Below are 20,642 nucleotides of genomic sequence, written 5' to 3' on the forward strand. Positions count from 1 at the left end.
TGCCTTTGGGCTGCTATGCCAATTTCTTGGATTTTCATGACCCCCCCACTGTTAGGCTCTTGGGTTGCTTGGAGTGGCTGTTTTGGGAATACCAGGGTTTTTCTTCCATTATTTGTGTGCAAGCAGTGTTCATTTCGCTCAAAGAAATGGAAGCTTGATTGATCTCCTAAATGTAAGAATGAGATTGTCCTGTAATAAACATTTAAGACTGACCAGGAAAGGCGACCACCATCTGCTGAAACACAAGACCAGGAATTACTTTGCTAAGCTTCCTGAATGGAGGGAATGAATGAATAACCATCCTATATAGTATTTGCTCAGCACCTGGTAGTTTACAAAGAGTTTTCACTTATCTTATTTGATCTTCACAAAAACCCCAGAGAAGGAGACAGGGCACGGATTACGAGGATTACGAAAAACCCACATTTTTTTTCTTTCTTTCTTAACAGACAAGGGCTCTAAAGGCTTACAGTCACTCGAGGGAGGTCAGAGAGTTTGGGGACTAAATCTCGAGTCTCTCATTAATTCATGCACATATTTAAAAAATATTTATCCGGAGCCTGTTCCAAGCCAGACGAGATGGCAGTGGGTACAAAGATGAATAAAACACTGTCCCTGCGTAGGAAGAAGATCACGTTCTAGCCTGGGGGAGAGCGCCAGGAAAAGTAAACAAGTCCCCCCCTGCTTTGTGAGGTGATGAGTGCTGGGGAGATAGGAAGAGAGTGGAGACCATGTTTCTAATCTGATTCTCCTACCGACGACCAGCTCAGTTGTTATTTACAAATACCTGTCCCCTAAAGAGGGGAGCGGGGTTGGGGGGGCTTGGCCGTGCTACTGGGGTCAGAGCTCGCAGGGGGGTTCTGCCGCGGTGTGGGGACAGAACTCTCCCTTATTGGGCAAATATTTCCCGGGGCGCTGCGCTAAGCCCACGGGCTCCCCGAATTTCCCTCCCCAGGGCCTCTGTCTTTGGATGGCCTGTCAGCAAGTCCCTGCGGCGACCCGGTCCCCTGTCGCCCGAATCTTCCACCGCTGCAAAGCGTCCCCGGGCGAGCGCCCTGCTCTCCGCGCCACGCGGAAGCCAGAGCCGGTCCTCACAGTGAACTCGCCCAGCACTGCTCGCGGCTCTCTCGATTTTATGTGGGTTTCGTTGTATGCATTTTGTTATTTGCCTCAATGGATATGTTTCACATTAATTTTTAGTTGCACAACGAACGCGCGGGAACATTCTCCGTGAGAGAAAAAGCACGGGTGGGGGGCGGTTACCAGCGCTTCCCCCGGTCGCCTGGGGGTCCCGCACGCGCCCCGCGGGTGCCGCTGTCTGGCTGGGGTCCCTGGGTGAGCCGCGGGCACCGGCTTCGCGTCTCCCCGGGCGCGACTCCGCTTTGCAAGCGCTCAGCACACGGGAAACCCTCGGAAAACACACACGTGTGTAAAGTTTGTTCCACGCAGAAACAAAGGACGCGTGGGGGCCGCTTCTGGGGCCTTGGTCCTTTGTTGGAACCCCGCACGGCAGCCGGGCCCGCAGCCTCGCCCGGCAAGGGGAAGCGGGCCCTGCACAGGCCCGGGGCCCGGAAGGCGCCGCCGCACAGCTCTGCGCCCCCGACCCGCTCCGGCCGCGCGCTGGGCCAGGTCCTTGGCCTCAAGCCTTCCGGGCGGCTCCGGGCCGGGACCGGGTCTCCGTCGCAGGGCGCCAGCCTGTTTGTGGGTGCCGTGGTCTGGCCCGGGCGGCCCCTGCCCGACGCGGCCCCGCGGAGCCCCTGCACGAACCCCGCCGACCTGGCCCGGGGCGGCAAGTCGAGGTGCTTAGGGCGCCCCGGGCCCGGCCAACCGTGGAAAACCGGGCCCGGGGCGCGGGGGGCGCGGGGGTCGCAGGGCCAGGGCCCAGGCAGGGAACAGAGATTTTTTTCGCGGGTAGGGGGGTGGGAGGTGTCAAAGTTTTCGGGGAACTTTTCCACTTGAGATTCCACGACCCTGCAGTGCCCCCTACAGAAAGCGGCAGCTGGGGAGGGCGGGTGCCCCCGACGACCCCTGACTGCCGGCGGCGGCGCGGCCAGGCTGCCTGGAGTTCTCGCTTCCTTTTTTTTTTTTTTTCCTTTTATTTCCTCCTGGTTGTTTGTCGGATACATCTTTTTTCAGAGTGGGAAAAAAAAAAAAAAAAAAAAAAAGCGAGCGCCGCCGCCTGCAGTAGAGCGTGCTCGGCCTGCAGAGGCAGTCGTCTCCAACTTTTCCTCTCCCGCTCCAACTCCCCGCGCCCAAAACTTCGGTTCTTGGGGAGCCCAAATTTGCCTGCCGCGCAACTTCCACTCTAATGCAGGGACCAAGGGCCCTGGCAGCGGTTTGCAGCCTGGGGGCCACGCTCCCCAGGCTCAGGCCTACTCGTTGGCCTGCTCCTAGTGCCTGGACCCAGTTGGGGGAGGCGAAACAGGGATCCCGAGGAGCACCCCGGGAGAGGGCGGAGCACTCCCGTGCCCCAGGGCAGGAGTGCAGGGAGCTCCCGCGCCCGGAACGTTGCGAGCAAGGCTTGCGAGCGTCGCAGGGGGGCAGTCGCGAGGGACGGACAGGAAGAGGGCCAGGGGGGACGCCAGAACCCGGGACCACAGCACGGAAACGGCCCGGGGCTGAGCTGCAGTCAGATCCGGGGATGGAGGGAGCCGGAGAAGAGGAGTGAAAAAGCCGGGGAGGCAGGCCCTGCTGTCTTCTTGCAGGCCAGCAGCCTGCTGGCAGTGGAGGACCAGGCCGTCCAGGAAAGGAAGGGGTCAGGAGGTCGGGCGGGGCCTCAGCAGGCCCAGACAAGTCCCCAGAAGGGAGCTGCAGGCGCCCTCGAGTCCAGGCCCCAAGCCTGGCTCCGGTTGTCCAAAGAGGGCCTAGGCCAGGCCTCTGGTGCGGAAACTGAGTCACAGCCAGACCTCAGGGCACGGCCTAGACGCTTACGAGCCAAAGTTAGGGGTAGAGAGCAAAGACCTTCGGGGGGTCTCAGGGAGTAGGGGGCTTCACGGCCTCCCAGTCTAGAGCCGGATTGGCGAGTTAGACGCTTGTAGATCCAAGGTTGGATTGGGGTGGGGTCTCTGGGACGTTGGATCGCTACGCAAGGATTGGGGGGATTCAAGTGCTTAGAGATCGAAGTCTGTCCTGGGTAGGGGGAGTCAGACAATTGGAAAGCCTAGGTAGTTATTTGGGGAGGGGTCTCTACGCTTTGGCGAAGCGCACAGCTGCATCTTTTTGGCTTGAGGCCTGAGGCCTTGTCGAGAAGCTTCCGTGAAAGGGTGGGCCAGCCGGGCCAAGAGAAAGAAAGTGAATAAATCAGGAATATAAGTGGGCGGGGGGCCCCGGAGAGGGGGGTCGCAAAGGGTGAGACATGGCCACCAGGCGTTTAACCGACGCTTTCTTGTTGTTGCGGAATAATTCCATCCAAAACCGGCAGCTGTTAGCCGAGCAAGTGAGTAGTCACACCACCTCCAGCCCTCTGCATTCACGTAGCATTGCTGCGGTGAGTCTCCTGGCGGCCTCTCCGACACACGGACCGTGTGCACTGCGGCTCTGCCTGTTTGTCTGTCTCTGTCTGTCTCTCTGTTTAAAAAAAGAAGATAAGAATAATAAGACTAAGAATAATAAGATATCTTGGCTAGAGTCAGGGGGCATCTGTAACCCTGGATGGGGAAAAAGCGGTGCTGTGAGGCCGCAGCTCCACCTCTGCCTCGTCTTCTCCTCACTTCCGCAGCACCCCCCCGCACCCCCCGCCTTGGCGTCACTGCGCTACAGGCCGCCTGTAATTTACATATGTTTTAACGCTAACATTGGGAAGCATTGGGCCTTTCTGAAGCCTTTTTGTTTCGTTTTGTTAGAAGCTCCCCTCCTCCCAGTAATGAGCCTCAGTTTGGTCCTAATGGCTGGGTCGCGGGATCGTAGACCCAAATCCTTGCAAATGAACGACTCCCTCCCCTCAGAGGAGGGAGTTGTGTTGTTGTTTTGTTTTGTTTTGTTTTTCTGCCCGTTTTCTTTTAACGTCCCCGCAGCCTTCTGTGTGGCCTTGTTCCCTGTGAATAATTGCCTCACTGTTCTTCCTGGGGGCTTACGTTTGTGAGACTCAAGGTGCTAGCCTCTTCACTTTCCATTTCCCAGACGAGAAATTAAGCTTTCCTCTCCGTTCGAACTTTTTAAAACAACCTGAGGAGGTATATGTGAAAATTAACCCCGTAAAATAGCACTTTTTTTTTTTTTAATTAACCAGAATCTTTAGTTAGCCTAGCAGTAGCGTTTTTTAAGGGCGGCCCTGGAAAAATGACTGTTTTGAGTTTGTTTTTAATAGGGGCTATTTTTCCCTTTCTGAGCCTCAGTTTACTGCTCTGTTAAATAAGGGGCGAGTCTGGATGGTCTATACCAGACAATGATCGTTAGCTCTGTAATGTCTTCAATTGAAAAGTGAAGTTACGAAACTGGCTGTAGTTCAGGCTACCTGCTGTAGGCAGGCTAGGTTGGAATAGAAGCAGCGTTGGAACAGGCGGGGAATAGCCATCCCAGGACCACATTCTTGGGGATTATACTTGATATTAGGCAATTTTGGAACATTTATTTCACTTCTTAGGGACTGTATTGCCAGTTTATTTTTTTCTTTATGGCTTTATCTAAATGCTTCAGGAAAATTTTGCCATATGTCATGATTATCATGTCTACAAAGACAGTTTCTCCTTTTTGTAAGTCACAGGTGGAGAATGTCTTTGGCCATATAACTGATAGAAAAGTCATTTTAAGCCATGTAAGCGGTTTCAGGAATAAAAGCATGTAAACTCAGGTCAAAAAGCCTAGAAATAGGGACAGAGTGTGTGTGAGATTTCAATTAATTAAGAAGTTGAAGGGTTTTTTTTTACATTTATAAACTGAAAGGAATTACATTATATTGAAATAAATGTAAAGATGTCTGGTAGCATAGAAACAGGCTAATTCTAGCGCTAATTTTGAAGAAGAAATAAGCCAAGAAATCGAGTAGAAATTGGATGAATACAATTCCTTAATGGAACTTCAGTAATGTTAAATAAGAACTGCATGTTCCTTAAATGACTTGATTTTGTGCTGCCTCGAAAACTACTGAAACTCATATTAAGATTTCTAAGGTATCAGTTTTAATTGATTGAAAAACATATTGTTTATTTTTCAATTTTTAATCATTAAGGTTCAAAATACCCTGAACCTTTGGGTAACACGAGGGGTTTTTTTTTTTCCCCCGATTAAGTCAGACAGTTTAAAGACCTAGTATCTGAGATGGGAAGCTTTTTAAAAGTGCATCTCTGAATCAAACCACTTTAGAAAATTATTTTCTAAGTTAGGCAATTTTAAAAAATATTTAAGCTAAGCAAAATAATTAAAAATGGATAGTTAAAGTATACAGTTTGGAAAAATAGATATGTCAGGGTATATACAGATACATTTAGCTAACTCACAGTTTTTTGAAAATAGATTTCTAAACCCAACTAAAAATACATATCTAAGAACGTTAAAAAATGTTTTCTAAATGTCATACCATTGAAAATGTTAATATTTATATTAGTCTGACCATTTAAAATCTTTCTCAGATCATTGAAAGCAGTCATATCATTTAAAATATCCTTATGGTCAATTCATACTATCTAAAAATAGGTTTTGCAGTCTAACAAACATAGTTTGCCTGAATTAAAATTTAAAAAGAAAACACAGATTTATATATTTTAATTGTGTTAAAAAATGGCATGTCATAAATTTCTGAAGTATTTAGGGTTGAAGTGTTACAGCTTCACTTTGCTTACAGGTGATTCTTAACAAAATCTATTTCTGCACACCGTACGGCGAAATGCTAACAAGACTAAATTGAGGTTATGATTTTTTCAACTTTTCTGGAAGTTGGAAAAGCTTTATAAACATTTTGAAGCAAAAGCCATGTTTAACACAATTTGTAAAAACAATATATTGAGTAACTCTTAGCAATGCTTTTCACTGCATATCTAGCTCATAAAAAATTTAAAGCCTTGTTTCTGACTTGTAAATTTCAAAGCCATGTAGCAAACCAAACAATACCGTATCTGTCAAATTTTGAATATGGACTAGGTATTAGGTGACATTAAGGAATTAATTATAATACATTACATTTGTTAATTTTATTAGAGATGCCTACTGAAATGTTTAGTGGTGAAATGTCAAGGCCTCTTACCTAAGTCCTTAAACCCCTCCAAAAATAGAGGAAGCAAATAAGGCGAATTGTTACTCATTGTTGAGTCTAGTGATGAGTATGTGGGGGAGATTTTACCATTTTGTAGGCTTTTCTGCATGTTTGAAAATTTTTAAATAGAAACTTAAGTATATTTTAGTAAAGTAAAACAGTTAAAAAGAGGCAATTTGTAAATACATATCTAACACTCAGGCAATTTGAAAGGAAGAAATTAAACCTGAGTTTAACTTAATTTAAAAAATAATAACCTGGAATTTTAAGTTTCTAATTAGAAGAAAAAGCTGTAGACTTTGATCTTGATGCATTTGATACCAACTAAAAATACACCTAAAATAACAGACTTTTTAAAAAAGTTGTAATCCTGAATTTTGACATCTTTATTTCAGGAAAAAGCTGCAGAAATTAATTGCAGAGTAGTGTGTATCTTACACCTCAAAGCAAAGCACACCTAAAGCCATGTCATTCAAAAAATTTAAACATGCATTTTTTGCATCCTAGTTTGAGGGAAAAAACTAGAATTTGGTTGTTGTAGTGGGTTTATTGTGTGTACCTGTGCGTGCATACAGGGTTTTGCAGCATTCAGGCAAATATGTCAAATAAACAGGAATTTAAGGAGGATACGCAGTGACCAGATAAACACAAAGCCTCAAGGGCCAGAAGGGACCTAAAGGTCGTTTGGCCTAATGTCCCCATTTGTGATAACCCCTCATGCCTGTCTTATTTGGCCATGTTCTATGACAATGATGGAAAATGCCAGCAGCTCCATGATTTTTACCACTAAAAAGTCTTTGCCTGTTAATCCCAACTATTTGTGTCCTGGGGTCCTGCTTTTAGTTCTGTTCCTTCAGGTCTTCCTTCTGTCTGGTAACCCTGCAGCCTTGTTACCCAGAGTTCTTTCCAGGCTTAGCATTCCCGGCTCAGAGTGGTTACACTTTTTTCTTATAAATGATGTTTAGTTTTTCTGTATCCTTTTTAAATTTCAGCACCCAGAACCGAGCAAAATTCTACTTTTTTGTGTTCTTAGTTGTATTAATGTTAGTAAAACTAATTGTTAAAAAACAGACAGGTTTGACTTTATACACTCCTAACAAAATGCAGTTGTATTTCCCATGCATTTTGTTCTGGCCTCAGTTTTGAGTGCCCCATCACGTTCGTGCCTCAGGGCAGCATGAAATAAAGGAAAGAGCACTGAGAATTGAATCTGAGAATTGAGGCCTAAGTCCTGTTCTGCTGCAGGCTCAGAGTGTGTCCTTAGGCAAGCCTTTAATCTTTTTGGACATTTTTTGCCTCATTTGTAAACTGAGGGGTTTGAGTTAGGTGATTTCCAGCAGCCCTATCGATTCAACAGTATTTTCTCAAGTTCTGTTTTAATACATTGTTTCTCCTGACTTTAGCTTTAATTTGAAAAGGAGAAATTCATAGTCAACAGTGTTGTAGCTGTCAGTCCAAGGTTACTGACAGAAATCCTTAGAAGTAGCCCCAGTACTGTGCAAAAGTAACTTTCACATTATTATGCCAGCCAAGTTCAGGTTTTAAGGTAGCAACTCATTCAAGCAGCTTGGCTTTAGGAAACTGAAATGGATTTATGAAGCTAAACAATTATTCAAAATAAATTGTAAAGTCATAAAGAAACGAATGAAAGGTAGATATTGAGATGCTCTTCTGATCTGATGAAATTCTGTATGGATTTGTGTGGTTTCCTTCGATCTCCAGGAATGGATCTAATATAGGGGTTGGAGCTACTTTGTTAGTGTTTACTGCCTAATCTATACTCTGCTTTAAAATAATGCATAATCTATAATTGGAAGCTAGCGTTAATTGGTCTTAGATTAGTTTGAAACGTAAGCACATTATTTTTAATAAAATGTGTGCTTTAGGAAAAAAAGGAAATTAAGGATTAAATATGGTTATAAGAAACCTGAGGTCCTTATTCAGGCTTGACTACAATATTAGCTAAGATTTATGGAGAGTTTACTTTGTGCCTGGCTCTGGGCTAAGGCCTTTCCATGTGTAAGCTCAGCTCATCTTCACACTGCTCTATCAAATAAGTACTATTGTTTTTCTCAGATACAGATAAGGAAACAGATTTTAGAGGAGGTAGGAAGCTGGCCCAGTGTCACCCACCTGATGGGTTGGGGGCTGTGATTGGAACTCTGGCAAACCTGGCTTCAGAGCCCCGTGCTCACCTCCTGGGCCACTCTGGTGTTGGCTGCATTTTCAGAACTTGTGCTGCAGATCCTGGAAAATGGAAGGACCTATTGTTTTAAAACAATTTTTTTTCTTGCAATAGGCTAGCATCTTTCTTTATCTCACTTTATGAACCTTACATAGTCAATTTTAACTTGCAGATTGAAGATTCTAAGTTTTAGTACAAGCTGAGTCTGTTGGAAAATTAGTTCTCTGTCTTTAGAATCCAAGTATGAAATCATTATATATTTCTTTTTAGATCTACTTGCTTTTCTGCTTTTAAAGATTCCATGGGAGCAGTGAGGCTTACTTTGAGAATAAGGGTACTTTGTTGGATAAAAGTGAAGCAAGCTTTTATTTTGGCAGTAACGGAAATAAAGTAAATATCACTATAGCATAGACCTGTGTTTCCAACTCATTTTGCTCAACTTTTCCAGACTTCCTGAGTAAACACAGATGGGTTTCCACTTATTTTTCAGTTTTATGTAGAAAGTTCTTTAGACTATAAATTCCACATGCTACTTGGAGTTTTCAATGTTTGCTTGATTGCATGCCATTGGCAGGTCAAAAACCTAGATTTAGACATTATAAAGATTTAGAAGGTGATGATGTGTAATAACGTGTTTTCATTTGGCTTTATTTTGGTCTTTCTTGATGGTAATTCTAAATGTTTTAATTCAGGTCTTGACTAAATTTCCTGGTAATTTGGTGGCAGACAGAGTTTTGAAAGCCTTCTATTTTTAAGTAGCAGAATGGTGGGGAGGGTCTTTGAAAAGGTGACCTTAATTTAATATTCCTGATGTGGTGGTAGCTGCCTATGACAAGTAATTCCCTGAATTGTTAATAAAATTAGAGAGGCTGGAGGGTGGGGTGGAAAGAGACCTGAACACCTGGGTCTGTCCCCAGTCTGATCATTAACAAGCTCTGTGGCTTCAAGCAATGCATTTATACATTTTGAAGCTTAGTTTTCTTATTTGTAAGAAAAGAGTTATTTCTAGCCCTAGAATCCCATGATTCTGATTTCACCTCTTATCAACTAGTAATTGTAGAAATCAGAAGATCAGGGTGTGTGTGCTCGGTTAATAATCCAAGAGCATAGGCACATGTGCAGCAGAGATTCTAACCGAGGTTTGCAATAATACATCGTTCAAAGATTAAATGCCAGGGAGCCGCTGCAGAATAGGAAGAAGACTGAGATACTCAAGTTAGGGATTTTGTCTTGCATCATGTTTTATTAATAAAAAATTTTAATGTTCTCTTAATGTTAAGCTTTTAAAAAATAAAAACATTTTTTCTTTGTAAAGTAAAAGGTAATTAAATCAGCTTTCCATTAGATTTATTAATATCATCTAGTACTACTATTATGGCAGGGTGTGTATAGAGTTCTTTTTTTGCTCTCATAGAAAATTGTGGAAGGAATGAAGAGGATTTGCAGCTTTTCATAATGTCATCTAATTGAATTTTTACGTGGAGTAAAGTTTGATTACATTTTTATTGCTATCATTGTTTAATAATATTTTGACCCTGATAAAGCAGCTTCATTTGCACTATTTTTAAATAAGAAAGTTGTTTTATTTTCTAAATTTACTGCTAAACATAAAAAAACACAATTGATTATTGAATTTCACCACTAATTATTTCAGTGATCAATACTGTACCAAAAAAAGACCTAGTTGTTTAGATTATCTGTCATTAGTAAATGTCTGTCCAGAAGATAGAGTTCCATGTTGATCTAAAAAAAAAACCTTTAGTTTTCAATTGAAACTTAACCCTCTGGTGTCATGCTTCTCCCTTCCCCCTCCCCTTAAAAGAAAAAAATTATTCTTACCTTTTGTTTTGTCTCGTTTGCTTGCTTTTATAAGAGCTTTATGAATAACTGTACGCTTTCTAGCTGATAATAATACATACCAAGAGATGGTAAGAGTTTTTCTTTTATTTTGCCACCTGTGTCTCTCTCCGGGAAAGAGTGGTTTCTCAGCTCTCTTACTACCAGGGATGAAGCCGTGTCTGCGGGATGTAATTTGCAGAGACCTTACATATGTGGTCACTCACATGTTATCTGAATACAGCTACAGACAATTTTTGTGGCTCATTCATTTTTTAATTTTGTTGCATTTGCAGGTCTGATTTACATGTTAAAATATACATTTATTTAACATGATAAAATTACATTTTAGCTCTGCTCTCTTATTTTATTTTCCTAAGGGAAATTAGAATGTGGTATTGTATGTGATATTTGGTGTTTATGAAACAGATTAACAGCATATTTTAGTGAAACCAAAGCAAGTGTGTTTTATCTGTTTCCAATGTATTTTAATATTTACAGTCATTTTTTGCTTGTTTCCTAACTCATTTTCAAAACAACCACAGTAAATAAAAATTAAAGCATATATTGATGTAGCTTAATGTAAAAAAAAAAGAAAAGGAGATTTTAAAATGCCTTGCTTAGTGGATCTTTATATTTAGTCAGCTTAAAATCTCAGTGTTTTCTCAACTGATCATGCCTTGTCTGTCTGTCTGTCCCATGCTGCTTTCTTTTTGCTTTCCCTAACTGGATGGGACTGATGGGAACAACATGTCTCTTCAGGAGCTGGACGAGGTATTGTGTTTTGAATATTTTTATATGTTGGGTAATTTGAGTTTATAAAATACCTGCTTTTCCTGAAGTCTTTGCTCATATATAAAATGCTAACAGCTTATACATATTTAGCATTTGTTTTGATTACTTTATAATTTTTTTAACAGTTTAATATGTAGAATTTAATATATTTTCACACCATGTGAACTGATGATTTGAAAAAGGCTTTGGGAAGATTGTTTACTAGTCTTGGGAAAGTGTCTTGACTTTGGAAGCAGTAAAGGTTGAACACTTTCTTCAAGGAAGCCAGAATGTTTTGGGAATTAATGTCTGTAGCTTCCTGATTTCTGAGAGGTGAGTTGTGCACTTCCTCAGGTAGACAGTATAGAAGGCCAGCATGTCTGTGAAGGCCCTAAGTGAGAAGGACTGTAGCCACGGCAACTGTGGGAGGGTCTTCCTTGTCACTCCTCTCTGGAATGAGATGACACCCAGTGGATGCACCTGGAGCTATTGTCACCTGGGCCCAGTTCTGCATCTCCTAGCTGGGGGTGCCTTTGCCTTTTTATTAGCTACTAGCATCTTGCCCAGAAGGTGGAGAGAGTATATATTCAAAGCACTTTATTTTAGTAGCCCAAGTAAAAGGGCTGAGAAAAAGTGAGATTAAAACTGTTGTTAATGTTTGTGTCTATTGTCTGTTTCAGCATTGAAGGGGGTAAGAATATTTTTCCTGATTATAGACCTTTTAAATAGAGTGATGGAGAGGTGAGGGTTGTTCTTGTTTGTTTTCATTTAGTAGTATGAATAGTAAAGTAGGATTAAGAGGACCACTGTCGTTAAAACCAGTGGGGTCCTAACTAGTAGATTCAGATCTACCTATATATTCTAAAAACCTTAACTAGTTGATAATGACAACAGACTGAGCACAGCCTAAATAGCCTTCATTGGGAACTGGTTAAATAAATTGTGTAGCATCTCTGACCCTCTGTAACAGGTAAATAGTGAGGCCCATCCATGAGAGCTGCAGTGGAGTGAGCCCCAGACACATGACAGAGTGGAAAGACCCAGATGCAGAGTAGCATGGATATGATTCCTGCTTTTTGTTTTTTGTTTTTTGTTTTCAGGAAAAATAACTCATATTTATGCTTGTGTGTGCTTAAAAAATTCCTGAAAAGATACACAAGAAACTATTAACAGTGGATACACCCCAAGAAACATCTGGGATAGACAACTTCCTTTCTATTGCAAACCCTTTTCTTAGGGTGGATATATATTTTTAAACCATGTGCATGTATACTTTGCCACTAAAAACAATTAGTTTAAAAAAAAAAAACACTTAACTGGTAGCTGACTGAGCCAGGTGTTATGGTCATGCCTGTGTGGGGGTTTCCTTTCCCATTCAGGAACCTCACTGCCAGCTCCCCGCCTGGGCACTGGGCCCTGGAGAGGGCTTGGGGGCTTGGAGAGCAGGCATTCTGAGTTAAAATAGATGTTGCTACTGGCTGAACAGTTGGAAGATATGGAGCTTATGACCTCAAAAGGAAGTGTATAGGGTGCGGGGGAGGGTAACACATTATGGAATCACTTAGGTTGGAGAACCATTTGAATGATGTTCCAAGGAGGGGCACGTAAGTGGTCATAATTACTTCGGGGTCTGCTGTCTGAACCGATTTCCAGTCTTTCCTACTTCCTTTTTCAGGCAGCAAGTTCCAGAAACTGGCTACTCACTGCATGAACTTGGCAGGCCCTTTTGCTTTTCTTATGCTTCACCTCTAAGGGCTTAAAAGGGAGTCTTCACGCTCTGTGATCAGAGGCCCTGCGTAGAGAGCACTGTCTCCTCCACGCGTACCCCAGTGCTATTAGAAGTGCAGGTTGCTGCCTCATCGTGGGTGCCCACGGCCACCTCATTTCCTTGTGCGTTTCACTTGCCTCTTTTGCTCTTTTGTGCAGCACGGTTATCTTTTTCATGAAGTGTGGCTTCCACAATTGTCTGCGACGTACATTTTATTTACCTCGTTCGTTCATTCCGCTTGTTTCTCGTCGGCTCATTCAGCTGGTTGTGATTGTGCGTTCAGGACTCTGAGGTGCCAGGTACTGGCCTAGGAGCTGGGGATGTGGTTGGGGACAGTGTCCAGAGGCTTCTTTGAAGCTGAAGCAGGGCCTCACATTGGCACCTCTGGAAATAGTAAACACCCAGCTCCGGAGTGGATTAGATGGTAGCCACCCCTTTATAGGTGAAGCCTGAGCAGATGTCCCTGAGTGCATATCACTTGCATCTCCCAGAGTAAAGGCATCTGACGGCCTCACTTCAGAGGCTTCCTGCAGTCTGCCCATGTTTGATTGTCATTCTCCTCCTCTAGCCTGAGTACCCTGGAGATGTCACTTTTCCTTCTCAGAAAACACTAAGTAAGGTGTTCCCTGAGGAGGACGCCAAGCCCGCCATTGGTTCTCTTACCCAGGGAAGTGTCTGGCCCTCTCCTTTGTTCTCTGTCTTTAATCTACTTCCCGTCTTATGACAAAGAAATCTTTGGGAGTTTTTAAATTCAAGATAAGAATTATTTTAAAAGTCACAAGATAACAAATATCAAGCCCCCAAACCACACTGCCTGGAGGACGGGTGATTGGTGCACATCTGGGAGTGCCTGGGCCAGGCCCCAGTGTCCATGTTGGTGAAATAGGGAGCAGCGCCCCTCTGAAGGATTGTTGTTGGGACTGGCATGGGCCAGGTCAGTAGCAGTGCTCAGTACAGTGCTTACAGAAGGCAGGGAGGGACGGATTCCTCGCCTCCTTTTTCTTCCCCCTAGAGTGTGTATGTTATTTGAGAAAAAAGGATAATCAGTGGAACTTAACAACAGTATCAGGGTGATGTGATTCTCAAGTGTTTTTATCTCTATATTTTTTGTATCATTTTATTTATTTTTATTTTTTTGAGACAGAGTCTCACTCTGTCGCCCAGGCTAGAGTGCAGTGGCGCGATCTCGGCGCACTGCAACCTCTGCCTCCCTGGTTCAAGCGATTCTCCTGCCTCAGCCTCCTGAGTAGCTGGGACTACAGGTGCGTGCCACCATGCGTGGCTATTTTATTTATTTATTTATTTTTGTATTTTTTAGTAGAGACAGAGTTTTGACACGTTGCTCAGGCTGGTCTAGAACTCCTGAGCTCAAGTGATCCACCTGCCTTGGCCTCCCAAGTGCTAGGATTACAGGTGTGAGCCACTGCGTCATCCTATGCCATTTTAGAAGTATTTATTTTGACCATTTATTAATTTCATAATCAGAAAAGGTAAGCATTATTTTAAAATTATTACAGGTTTAGAAAAATGTAGTGCTGACCTCACCTTTTTCTTTTATCCACATGCTTATTCACTTCTCCAACAACTCAGATTTCTTAAGCCTAATTGTCTATTAGCGAAGTAGTCTGACTTCATCATACAGGCTCCCAGAGTTTCACGTGGAAGCATGAGTTGCCAGTCTGTTGATTTTCAGTGTCCCTTCTGGACTTTTTCAGTGTTCATTGCCATAGACAGTCCAGAATTATCAGTATTGTTCTCATTACCAATGCGTTACGGCTAAACTTGGTTGATTTTTTTAGATGGGGAGGAGGTGTATCTGACTTTTCCAATCTCCACAGAGGCTTTGCTATTTCTGTAATCTTAGTCTACACTAAATCAGCCTTCAGGGAAAGGCAGGGTTTTTAAGAGTAGGAGGGCCATAGATTTGGAACAGCAAGATCTATAAGAGAGAATGTGTATGTTCTTTCCATAGATGGAGAACTTGTCCATACTGGCTGGTACTCTTTAAATGGACAAATGTCAACATTTGAAGTGGATCAGAGGCAAAAGATAACTTTAGTGAGACTGGCAGGAAAGGCATTGGGTGTGCTGTTTTGAACATCTGTTGGATTTTTTTCTGCATTTCTCTCAGGAAGGATGGCTCTAGGTTAGGGGAGCGGACCCCAGTAGTTCTTGGAGAGAGGAACTACTTATCAAAGAGACAAGAATTCTTAATTCTCTTAAGTACAATTTTTATTTTAAAAATATGGAAAGTTTTTTTTTTTTACTTCAGAAGCACAAATTTATTTATTTATTGAGATGGAGTCTTGCTCTGTCTTAATAAAAAGCTGGAGCACATTGGCGTGATCTTGGCTCACTGCAACCTCTGCCTTCCGGGTTCAAGTGATTCTCCTGCCTCAGCTTCCCGAGTAGCTGGGATTACAGGTGCATGCCACCATACCCTGCTAATTTTTGTATTTTCAGTAGAGACGGGGTTTCACCGTGCTGGCTAGGCTGGTCTTGAATTCCCGACCTCAGGCAATCCACCTGCCTCAGCCTCCCAAAGTGCCGGGATTACCAGCATGAGCCACCATGCCCAGCCGCACAAACCAACATCATATATTTGGAGGGGGCACCATGTTGAAATTCAGTAAGGGTAAGTAGAGAGAATTAGAAACCTGGCCATTTTTTAAGATCTGTATGAAATAGGATGGCAGCTTGAAAATTGATACATATGCTGGATCTTCAACAATAAGAAGACATGTTTTTAAATGGGAAGTGAGGTTTCTGAAATTAAAAGGGTGCTTATGTTGCACATAAAATTTTTTTATGTCCGTATTTGTTCCCATTTCAAATAGTTGACTTTATTGCTTATCTTCAACAATTGTTTTCTCTTCCCAAAACATACTGTCTTGTTTTTTAATAGTACGTACTGTGATACACATTACAAATCCATACTGATAAAAGAAATGACACATTTCTTCTCAATAGGGTGGTGTTTCTTTATTATAATGAACTATATATAGTCTATATATATATATATATAGTCTATATAGCTATAGACTGTATCATAAAAGAGACAAATTATTTGCTATTTAAAGTTTTCATTCCCAAAGAATCAGCTGTTCTATCTTAGCGGCAAAACTCTGATACAGTGTGTGGGAAAGCTAGTACCAGCTGAGCAGGCTGGCATCCATGCCCTTCGTGTAGGAATCTCTTAATTAGCAAGCTTCCTTAGGACCCTTAACAAAGAGTGTGTTCTCCCTACTTTTGATTTACATCTAATTTGGGGGGAACACATGCATAAAATCAAGTACTGCTTCAAAGAGTTGTATTCACTTCAACCGACTTTTCATATGTGGTTTATAATTTATTGTTTTGGATAAAATGATACTAATCCCAATGCAGGTAAATTTAGATAGATACCATCTCTCTGTCTTCTTTAGTTTAATGTGTATTTGTAAACAGTAAAAACAGTACAAAATAAGATCATGAGTTTAAAAACTATAAAATCACTATAAATAATTACTGATTGAAATGTGTAATAATATAGTGGATTCGATAATAAACTGGTGTAGTGGAAATTCTAGGACCCATGAAGAGGTACTTTAGCAATTTTAGATTTTACTTTGTATAAACAGCTGGAGTTCAAGTTCTGTTCCAGTCCAGCAGTACTGTAGACAGCACCTGATGTATGGCTGGCAGGTGCTGGGAGCTGGGCCTGTGGTTTGTCCCCCTGCTTTTTAGTCAGTGTGTCCTCCACAGAGTTGTGTACCTCTTGGTGACTTTGGAGCAGGAGTGTTGAGGAATAAACAAGTCTGCCTCTGATTGCTTGGCACAGGCCCTCTCTGTGCCTGCTCTGTAGAGGGTGAGGTCTGCGCCTCTTTGTCCACGGATGGTCAGTAAGAGAGGATGATCTTTACTGACACTAACGTCACTCACTGGGGGCCTATCGTATAGTCCCTGGTGTAGTTGGTGGGAAATGAATCAAACTACTGTGTTTTGTTGTTTTAATCTGATGGCTTGTCTTGATTCATTTTCTTAGCAAATTGCAGTTATAGTTAATGGGCCTGTGGAGTGATTGGCACCTTCCAGGGTGGAAGGGGTTTCTGGAGTCAGCCGACCCAGGTTTCAGTCTGTCACATAATAGCTTTGTGACCTTGGGCAAGCAACTTAACTTTTCTGAGTTTCAATTTCCATATTTATAGGTTAGAATAATAGTTTCTAACTCACCTAGTTTTTATAAGGATTAAAATAATGTCAAGAATGTAAAATTCCTATTGATGAACTCTTAAAACCAAACAGAAGGTAGTGGTGGTGGAGAATTACCACTTCACGGCCTGGGAGCCCCAGACAGTGCAGGTTTGGATGACACACCATTTGTTTAAGAAATGACACTGGCCCTGCAGCATCCGTACCGCGCTTGAGCACCGGTGGGCTTAATCACGGCTCCTCGACGCGCTGGGATTAGTGAATGGGGCCTAGTCCTTCCAGCGTGGTCATTGCCCAAGATGTGCTCCCTGAGTGGACACGTGCCCCAGAGCACACAGAAAGCCTGAAGCAGATGGTGGCAGAACCACTCCAGGGCGTGCAGGGAGGTTGATGGTGAAGATACCAGTTTGCTTTTAAGAATTTTACTGTGAACTCTTTAGGATTTAGGGCCTATTACTTGAAGTGTTCTTTTAATCTAAGTTTTTCTTTATATGATATTTTCCCCCCTTCATCTGTGGATTTTAAAATTTTGTCTTGTTCCTTTATTATTAGAAAAGCAAATAAGTATTTAACGAATGAAAAAATAAATTTAGTTAAATGCAAGGAAGAGGGAAGAAAAGCAATATGAATTTTTCACCCAACTCGACAGTGTGATTTAGAAAATTTCCAAAGTATTATCTTTAAAAAGGACTTTTATAGATTATTTTCCATTATATTTTCATCATCATTTGAATCTTTTGAAACTGGCATTTAAAAATTCTGAGTTCTGGAGGGCACCTCAAAAGCTTTTCAACCCATTCACTGCCTGCAGGCAAGAAAACAGCTTAACCATGCCAAACCCATGATTTCCCTCTTTATTTTGTTTTTGTTTTTGTTTTTTTTTTTTGACACAGAGTTTCACTCTTGTTGCCCCGGCTGGACTGCAATGGTACGATCATGGCTCACTGCGACCTCGCCTCTTGGGTTCAAGGGATTCTCCTGCCTCAGCCTCCCGAGTAGCTGGGATTACAGGCATAAGCCACCATGTCCAGTTAATTTTTGTATTTTTAGTAGAGAACGGTTTTCACCATTTTGGCCAGGCTACTCTCGAACTCCTGACCTCAGATGATCTGCCCACTTCGGCCTCCCAAAGTGCTGGGATCACAGGCGTGAGCCACCGCGCCCAGCCGATTTCCCTCCCATTCTTAAAAGCTTTCTACTGCGGTGTGTTATATAGTTAAAATAAACAGGAACCATCGATACCATTTCAAAATAAGGGGAAATGTTCCCTGTGGACATTTAACTGAAGAAAAGAAATGACAGTGTAAGATTGCATTGAGATCTTAAGGATTGCTTTTGCCAAATGGTAGATAATTTGCTAGCGGTTTTAGGCAGTTGTTTCACACATCTTAACACATGGTTAATGATTGTGTGACTGAGATAACTGGATCAGCCCTATTTCCAAAATAAGCTAAGTGTATTTAAGTAAACCTTGCTACTATTGAGCATTTTGTAGTTGTTTCATTTACTGCCTAGTTTTTTTTTTCACTTGTAACTGATCACATGAATCATTGAGGTTCATGCCGTTCTATCACAGTACTAGTAGTAAGAGGTCTTTATTTTAAGGATCTTTTGTTGACTTTTTCATTACATTTCTATAGCCAGATCAAGTCAAATTCACGTTCTGAAGTATATCCAAGAAAATTAAGAGCTGGTGATGAAAAAATAGGAAAACAATCCAAATCCTAGCAGTTATCAAAAGCAAGTTTATAATACAGGCAAGTGCATTCACTCCTTTCTATATATTTTCAGGGAGCAACATTTAAGAGAGAGTAAACATTCACTCCTTTCTGTATCTTTTCAGGGAGCAACATTTAAGAGAGAGTAAGAGTATTTGTATCTAAATTGGATTGGAATAATTTTTTTCCTGTCCCTTTACTTTCCTGTAGCTTGCTGATGACCGTATGGCACTGGTGTCAGGCATCAGCTTAGATCCAGAAGCAGCGATTGGTGTGACAAAACGGTCACCTCCTAAGTGGGTGGATGGAGTGGATGAAGTAAGTTGCATGTTAGTTTCATACCATCTTGTTTTTTTAAGTAATTATGACAACGTATTTTAAGATATCTGTCATATAAACGAATTTGGCTACACTTGAATGTATATTTCTAGAAATACTTTAGGTTAAGTTGTCTATGTGTGTGTTAATGATTTTAGCTGTGGTTTTAACATTGGTAGTAACTACCTGAATTATAGGAAGAAATTGAAACCCCATGCAACAAGGAAGAATGTGATTTTCTGGTAATTTGAATTAGAAGCTGCTCACACATCAGCAAGCCAACAAGTTTGCTGAAGACCGAATTCTGTATGCTGAGTGTAGCTGATGGAGGCAGACCATAGCCTGCCTGGCATCAGCGGAGTTCTGACTTCATTTGCTTAGATTCAGTATGATGTTGGCCGGATTAAGCAGAAGATGAAAGAATTGGCCAGCCTTCATGACAAGCATTTAAACAGACCCACCCTGGATGACAGCAGCGAAGAGGAACATGCCATTGAGATAACTACCCAAGAGATCACTCAGGTGAGGAGTGCAAGTGAGTCCTGGGGAAACCAGCGAGCCTTCTCATGGCAATCTCAGAAACTAGAGTGTTACTCACAGTCAGTCTCCTGGAGTTCATTGCCAACCTGAAGTTCTCAGAGGGACCTCAAGAGGCCCTGAAGTCCTCCAGCTGTCAGCGTAGGTACCTGTGAGGCCTTGGAGGTGTGGGGACTGTTTTTCCATTGTTGGCAGATACTGCTGTGGACTTACTAAGTAAATATGAAATTTCAAACATTATCGAGTTCAATCATTTGATTTTAAAATATATAACTAATATCGTATACTAGTGTTAAGGAATTTTAATGCTAAAATATAGTTCTCATAATTGAAAAAACTTAGTATCCTAGAAAAAAATTTTTATAAAATATTAAATTTGATTAATTTTAAAATAATAGGACTAGTGTTTAAACTTCAGTGTTTACATTTTTAACTTAAGTCTTCTGGGTGCTAATTATCAGAGGAGTATGGTGCTTTGAGAAAAGCCCTGGGGTGTTGGAATGTTTGAACCCTGGCTCTTAGCAGTTTAACAGTTACACGATTCTCATTTAATCTCTCTGACTCTAGTGTTCTCATCTGTAAAATGGGACTAATAGTAATAGTACCATCCTCATAGGATGATTGTTAGGGATTAAATCAGAGGAATGCAATAATAATATGATATATGATAATACACGTTGAACATTCCTAATCTGAAATCTAAAATGCTCCAAAATTTGAAACTTTTTTTTGAGTGCCAATATGACACTCAAAGGAATGCTCATTGGAGCATTTTGGATTTCAAATTTTCAGATTGGGGTACTCAACAACTAGTAGGTATTCTGCAAATATTCCAAAATCTCCCAAAATTTGAAATCCTAAACATTGCCAATCCCAAGCATTTCGGATGAGGGATACTCAGCCTGTCTAATGTGATGATATGTGAGCAGCTGGGCACACAGCAGGCCCTACACAGCAGGAGCTGAAATCTAGTGAAATCTTTCTGTGTATATAAATTAAGCCGCAGATTCCTTTTATCTGTTCACCTTTCTCTAAACCAGACCGAGTGAACAGAGCCTCTCACTTCTCACTCTGGCTTGTGATGTGGCAGTGTTAGCAGAGGGGCTTCTCTCCCAGGCTTGCCCTGAG

At 42.1% G+C, this 20,642-nt stretch overlaps 1 protein-coding gene across 6 annotated transcripts in view; it reads left to right on the forward strand.

The window, feature by feature from the left end:
- Positions 1-2,450: 2,450 nt before the first annotated feature.
- Positions 2,451-20,642, forward strand: part of STX16 (syntaxin 16) — a 39,952-nt gene continuing 21,760 nt past the window's right edge. For 2 of the 6 annotated variants that reach the window (XM_063720452.1, XM_009233753.4), the window contains exons 1-4: positions 2,584-3,436; positions 10,971-10,982; positions 18,870-18,977; positions 19,359-19,499. In XM_063720452.1, the coding sequence (XP_063576522.1) occupies positions 3,356-3,436; positions 10,971-10,982; positions 18,870-18,977; positions 19,359-19,499 (342 nt within the window). In that variant the 5' untranslated portion in view covers positions 2,584-3,355. 6 annotated transcript variants of the gene reach the window in all.

This window comes from Pongo abelii, chromosome 21, assembly GCF_028885655.2.
Source record: "Pongo abelii isolate AG06213 chromosome 21, NHGRI_mPonAbe1-v2.0_pri, whole genome shotgun sequence".
In the NCBI taxonomy this organism is placed as follows: Eukaryota; Metazoa; Chordata; class Mammalia; order Primates; family Hominidae; genus Pongo; species Pongo abelii.